The following is a 7,412-nucleotide window of genomic DNA, read 5'->3' on the forward strand; positions in this document are numbered from 1 at the left end:
AAATACATCAATTATTAATACATAAATAAATTAAAATGAATACCGCTTGTTAACTACCGCAGGCTAACTTGCAGATAACTCAGTTATCTGCTATCTGTCAACTATTAGCCAATCAAATTGCTTTTACTACTATAATGTATAATAGTAATAATTATTCCATAACATGAGTCCACATAATCGCTTGAATTCTACCATATGCAGTGCGTCTTGTGCAACTGGATATCAAATTTCGGCTATTTACACCATTGTTTTCCATTTGTTGCCATTACAGACGTCCACACGTATCGGGATTCGTTGCGTTTTCAAAAGTTTTACTCTAGAAAGAGTTTCAAACGTTTGCGGATATACAATGCGTAATAATCATTGGTAATAATACGTAATGTTTTAAAAAGCCTTGGAGCTACTTTCGTTTAATAATTGAGAAATTCCCGCATCGGGTATTGGATCTCGTGATCGCAGATCAGCTTTGTAGGACCCAACGATCACTAAAGTCACTAAAATTTATCGAAGTTATTTGTTTATGTACGACGCTGTATCGTGGCTGTATGGTATAAAGAATTGAAGGTACGAAACCCAATTTATAACAGTAATTTGCTCCAGCGCAACAAGCTCAGATGCGAGCATAATGAAGTCAATGTGTATGCATGGTTATTGCGCTATAGTATACAGAATTGCTAACTAATTTATTGACAAAACGCTTGCAAATATGATTGAATTTAAGGCGGAATTTTATGTATTTCTTGACCTGCGCGGCTGCGCCACTTTCATATTAGACACCGCGATAAAAGAGCATATGTTATTCTGTATTAAGAAATAAGAAATCCTATAGAATAGCGAGTAAGAAAATTGTGAATTTTGTAGCTTTTATATTGAATGATAGTGAACAAGACGCCTGCTCTGACGTGAACTCGATAGTTGTTAGTTGCTGAACGCGTGTTGTAAAATAATGCGGTTGAGATTTCTAAAGGCTAAAATGTTAAAAACTGTAGAAACGGCTACTAATCAAGTAAAGATTTTGACCCGGCATTAAGATTTGACCCCGCATTTTTGGCCACTGGCTTTGCAATAGGTCGTCGCTGGGTAGCACGCTTTCTCTATATTAGTCAGCCTGATATTTTAGATGAAAATATTCAATTGATCGAAGGCAATAATGCACGAAATTTTTCCACATAATCATAATTACAGGAAATTATTCCACATAATCATAATTATTCCATATAATGACTCCACATAATCGCTTGAATTCTACCACATGCAGTGTGTCTTGTGCAAGTGGATATCAAATTTCGGCAATTACATCATTGTTTTCTATTCGTTGCGATTACAGACGTCCACACGTATCGGGATTCGTTGCGTCTTCAAAATTTCTACTCTAAAAAGCGTTTTCAAATATTTGCGGATATTCAATGCGTAGAAATACGTAAGATTTTAAAAAGCCTGGGAGCTACTTTCGTTTAATAATTGGGAAATTCCCCCGTTGAGTATTTGATCTCGTGATCGCAGATCATGCAGCTTTGTAGGACCCGACGATCACTAAAATTTATCGAAATTATTTGTTTATGTACGACGCTGTATCGTGGCTGTATTGTATAAAGAATTGAAGGTACGAAACCCAATTCATAACAGTAATTTGCTCCAGCGCGACAAGCTCAGATGCGATTGTAATGAAGTCAATGTGTATGCATGGTTATTGCGCTATAGTATACAGAATTGCTAACTAATTTATTGATGAAACGTTTGCAAATATCATTGAATTTAAGACGGGATTTCATGTATTTCTTGACCTACCCACTTTCTTATTACAGACCGCGATAAAAGGGTATGTTATTTTGTAATAAGAAATAAGAAATTCTATAGAATAGCGAGTAAGAAAATTGCGAGCTTCGTAGCTTTTATATCGAATAATAGTGAACAAGCTCTAGCGTTAACTCCGGCGAGACGCACGTCTCAGTCTTGAATATAAAGCTTCTGAACATAAACAGTTTATACTCATTGATTTAGAAGCCTTGCGAACCTAAATGTTGTTCGATATTCAGACAACACACCGTGTTTTAAAAGTATAGAAGTGTTGTGAGCCCGCTAAATGTTGTTCGACATCCAGAAACACATCGTACTTTAACGAGAGGTATACATATACTCAATGCGTACATGCATGTGGCTAGCCAATAGACGAGGAATTGAGGTTGTAGGGTTTAAGCATGCTTTGTCTGTAGGGATTAGTTCAACAATGGTAGCTCTATAATATATTCATATTTGTACATAAAAGAGATTTAGTTTGGATGCATGTCGACATGCAAAAGATATATAGAGATTACTTCATGGTTGGCGAGTGCGTACGATTTTCAGTATGCACGAGTTGTGAAGGATCGCTGACCCGACAAACTTCGCGCACTTTGTGCTGACTTCAAGCACACTTCGTGCTAACTTCAAGCACACTTCGGCCTCACGATATTTTCCGAAAATCAGGACAAGATTCAACGCTCTCCGATCATCGCTTTTTCGTATAAGATTGTGTCTAGCCGGCTTTTGCGGGCCACAAAACGTATAGAAGTTAAGCGATAGTATCAAAATAGAACCAGAATCTACATGTATTAAATATATTCTTACCCCAATTAAACCTAAACTTAATCGAACAGCATCAAAAGAACGGTTTATTCGAGAAATTTCCGTTTCATGCGAGCGGAATGAAATCGCGCATCGGAAATTCGCTAAAGATTTCGAGTAGTGCACCACAACTCTTGCGAGACAAAACTTTGACGTATTACATACGCTCTTCAGTGAGCGTCCCATCGTCAAATACTGGGTACAAATAAACATTTGAGATTTCAAATACTAGTATATTTCACGCCAAAACACACTTGCCACGACGAAATATAAACAGAAACAAAAACAAAACAAAATCTAGGCGACAACTCCGTCGCTGACGCCGGAGTAATTCTACTTCGTTATCAGCCTAGAATGTTACGGAGTTGTAAGACGTAGTACGAAGTTGTAGGAGAGAGCATCACGCACGCGCAGGTCAGTTGTATCATTCACGGCGGCAGGTAACAGGTTAGTTTAGTTTTTTCCCGCTCCGTGCATCAAAATTGTCAAGGACAATTTGCCGGACACAAAGGTAACGCTTTTTTTTTAGGTTTAAAAAATGGATGACACAGAAAAGAATTTAGTCAGCATATTGCAAACTAATATATTGAATCATAATAAACATGGCCGGTGTGATGATGCATGTTTGCATGCGTATATATGTGCATGTGTACATTTAAATGTTTACAAATAAGTAAATTGCTAAGCATGCGCAGCAAGCGATGCGCAGTGACGAATCGCTTACGCTTTTTAGTCAGAAGAGAGATATCTGGGTATTAATCTGTGCTCTCGTAGTCGCCGGGCTTTTGAATATACGTATTTTTTGGCAAATTTCGTACTCAATGCTTTGTTAGGCATATATACAAGACCCGAAAAAGCTTGATCCGAGAAGCAAAAGGGGAATTTTTGTGGGATATGATAAGGGAAGCCCTGCGTATTTGGTTTACTACCCGGGAAGCATGAAAGTATAACGGGTAAAATGTGTAAAATTTTTTGATCATAGCGATGTCGGAGTTGACAAAACCCTTTAAAACCTCTAGAATTTACCTGCATGCATCTAGTGAAGTGCCAAAAATCATAATCGGTAGAAATTGGAATGAAACATTACATGATCAATTGGCCAAAGACGGATTTAGTTAATCCCTTGCAGACCCTTGTTTATACACGAAGTTTGTTGATGGGAAGAGAAAAAAATATATCAAACTGATCATTTGCGTGGATGACTTAATAATTTCGGCAAGCAACTCAACTCTATTGAAAAGCGTGAAAGATGGTTTGTGTAAGCATTTCAAAATGAAAGACCTAGGCGTTTTTACATTGGATGTTTAGGGACTGAATTTAAATGTTCTGATGAAGCAAAAGTGTTGGCAAAACTTAACATGAAAGACTGTAGACCCACAGCAACACCATCACTTCTAGAACATGATAAATGAATGGTCATGGAGTAACCCCACTTAGAGAATCCTAACTTGTATAGGCAGATAGTTGGGAGTCTAATGCATATTATCACCGGTACTAGGCCAGACTTATGTCATATTGTTACAGAACTGTCTCAGTACTTGTCCAAACCAACGGTTGCCTCACTTAATGCAGCTAAACATGACTTAAGATATGTAAAAGGAACACCTAATTTAAGTTCAGAAAGAGTGAGGACCCCTTAGAACTGATAAAATACATACAGTGATTCAGATTGGGGAGGAAACGTTAGCGATAGAAAGAGCATATCCGGATACGGTTTTTTGCTGTTTGAGGGTGGACCCCTGGTATCCCGGAAGAGTAAGAAGCAGCAGACAGTAGCACTTTCGACTTGTGAGGCAGACTACATAGCTCTAGCCGAGGCTGTAAAGGAAGCTACATTTCTAAAGCAGTTGTGCAACGATATAGGCATACTCCAAAATTGCGACAGCACAATGATTAATGCGGATAACCAAGGCGTGATCAAACTAGCGAAGAATGGGTGTAGATAAAAGGCGGGCGCGGACTGGCGGAAGCGGGCTAGCGGACGCGGACCGGCGGACGCGGACTGGCAGACTGAAAACGATTATATTATTATATTATTTATTATTGTATTATTAATGATTGCATTATCACTTATTAATATTATTATACTTTTTGCTAATTATTAAATCCACTATTTTCTAAATATTCTACGTGCTCGGTAACAGGCAAGCTCTAATTTCTTGTGGTATTTGCACAAGAGAGGGTGCAAAATATGGTTGTCTTTTCTTTAAGCACCCACTGTCTATGTGGTAGTAAACATTCCCGGAGCTTCGGATTTAGTGATTATGCCTTATGCGCATAGACCCTATTATGATGGAACCTGAGAGTTAAATGAAACTCCCGAGAATGCTTAAAGAAAAGACAACCATATTTTGCACCCTCTCTTGTGCAAATACCATAAGGAATTAGAGCCTGTCACCATAGCACATAGAATATATAGAAAATAATGGATTTAATAATTAGCAAAAAGAATAATAATATTAATAAGTGATAATGTAATCATTAATAACACAATAATTAATAATATAATAATATAACCGTTTTCGGTCCGCCAGTCCGCTTCCGCCAGTCCGCGCCCGCCTTTTATCTACACCCGCGAAGAATCCAGTTTTTTACAAGAGATCCAAGTACATAGATATAAGGTACCATTTCATCAGGAATGAAATGCATATCAGTCATGTATGTGTCAATTTCGTAATCAGGAAACACGTGTAAATATAGACAAAGAGTAATTGTTATGTTGCCAGTGGCACAAAGAACAAGGAGACAAAACTGATTAACATATTTGGTCGAGATCTGATCAATCATAGATTAGCGATCATTATGTAAATAACGGTATCATCCTGTGTGTGTGTTAGTAGATGCCGTGTGTCCGTACTCTCTAAGTGTATGAAGAGCAATAAAAAAATAATAAAAAAGTTATATGCGGCGTACGTTATCGAAAGCGAGAGAATGACAACAGCCTCAAATCCAACAAATCTAGCAACCAAATGCGAAAAAGCGGCGCTACAAAGGCAGTTGATTTTGCTTGCTAGATTTTCTAGACAGTTGTTCTACACAGCAAAATCGAGAATTCTTACCTAGAATAAAGTTCTTGAGAAATTCTTATTTTAAACAAAATTTTGCTTAAAATAAATAAAAGGGGATAAATTATTCTTATGAAAAGTGAATTTTACTTGAAATAAGTTTTGATTGATAATTAGTACATAAGTTTTGATTAAGAATTAAACATAATTTATCATGATATTCTTGATATTTACTTAAAAGATAACACGTTTTGACCTGTCTCTTAAAATTCTTTCCAGAATTTTATTTGGTTTTAACTAAAAATTCGCCTTGCCGAATCGCGTTCAGTACGTGAGCCTTTAAGATTTTCCATTACTTGTGCTTCGCCTTTGTTTTTCAAGCCTGTCAAGGCCACATGAGCTGACTAAGCTCTGCGCTCGAAATTTTTCTAGCGATAAAATTTGTCATCGTTATTTGCCAGGGGAAAAGTCGGTCTAAAAGGCATTTATGCTAGCCAATCACGTTGCAGAATTTGTAGCTACAAATGAAAAAGGGGCTTTACACGGCGCACTTTTTCCTGAGAGTTGACTTGTTGCCGCAAATTGCGTCTGGCGCTGCAAAAAGAAGTCAGTGCCTCCAATAATATAAAAGAAAATATGTTAAAATTTTAACGTATTTGAAATTGTATATATGTTGAAGAAGCACATGTAGCTGTTCTCTCAAATGGCATTTTTCTGAGAGTGGTCGTCCCGCGGGAACTATGCATGTGACACCTCGTGAGCGGAGCCTCCAAATCCTTCACATATTTCTACCTCCCTGCGGTGCAATGCCTTGCCAGGCAAGTTGTATAAAAAAATGCACTGTTTAATAGGGTCTTTCATAAGCGCTGCTTTAACTTGTGAGCACTTCTTTGTATAGGAACTGATAAAAAGCAAGAGCAAAGTGTGAGTATGAGTGTGCGTGGAGAAGAAAGAAAACTACAACTTTGGTTTGAACTAAGAGAGCAATTTGAACGAACTCAAGGTTCGCTCGAAGTGGTAAAATGTCTTGTTCAAGAGGGCGCTGATTTAACTTTCAAGGATGCACACGGGAGGACTGTGCTATACTCTGCTGTTACTAAAAGTACTTTGGATAGAGTAAAATATCTTGTTGAGAACGGCGCTGATGTAAATAACAAGGATTGTGACGGGTGGACAGTGCTGCACTCTGCTGTTACAGTAGGTGCGCTTGAGAAAGTAAAATATCTGGTCGAGAAAGGCGCTGATGTAAATGGCAAGAACGCCGATGGATGGACTGTACTGCACTCTGCTGTTACTGAAGGTAAGCTTGAAAAAGTAAGATATTTTGCTCAAAAGGGCGCTGATATACATTACAAAATGACCAACGAATGGACTATTCTGCACTCCGCTGTTGCTGAAAGTACACTGGAAAAAAGAATACATCGCCAACTATTTCGGTCAATGAGCTATAGCGGCGGACGCATGAATGAACACAAACAACCTTGCATTATACAGTAAACTTTTAGTTACAGAAATAAAAACCCTGAAATTCATAAAATCAGAGTTCCTTTTTACGCTTGGCAAAATGGGATCTTGTTGCTGTCATGATGATCTATGGCGCAGTTTTAAATTTCGGTGATAATGAAGATGGTTCTCCCAGCGTATTGGCCCTGTACACGCGCATAATGTAAACAATAAAATCCACAGGAACCTTCATTTTCATCTATGATTTATAGAAAAGCTACTAACGATTAACGTTTGCCAAAGTCGAGTATAAATTATAAGTACTTCTTGAAATACACCCAAAATATGAAGAAGGAATTC

At 37.8% G+C, this 7,412-nt stretch overlaps 1 protein-coding gene across 5 annotated transcripts in view; it reads left to right on the forward strand.

The window, feature by feature from the left end:
* The first annotated feature begins 264 nt into the window (after window positions 1–264).
* The window catches only part of LOC114536429 (putative ankyrin repeat protein RF_0381), a 24,771-nt gene continuing 17,623 nt past the window's right edge, over window positions 265–7,412 (forward strand). For 3 of the 5 annotated variants that reach the window (XM_028557785.1, XM_028557783.1, XM_028557788.1), the window contains exons 1-2: window positions 1,331–1,603; window positions 6,508–6,909. In XM_028557785.1, the coding sequence (XP_028413586.1) occupies window positions 6,540–6,909 (370 nt within the window). In that variant the 5' untranslated portion in view covers window positions 1,331–1,603; window positions 6,508–6,539. Of the gene's footprint in view, window positions 565–1,330; window positions 1,604–6,507; window positions 6,910–7,412 lie in introns of those variants that run through there. The other 2 variants (XM_028557787.1, XM_028557786.1) reach the window with 2 other exon arrangements.

This window comes from Dendronephthya gigantea, unplaced genomic scaffold (genome assembly GCF_004324835.1).
Source record: "Dendronephthya gigantea isolate DGI-Jeju-01 unplaced genomic scaffold, DenGig_1.0 000136F, whole genome shotgun sequence".
NCBI classification, from domain to species: Eukaryota; Metazoa; Cnidaria; class Anthozoa; order Malacalcyonacea; family Nephtheidae; genus Dendronephthya; species Dendronephthya gigantea.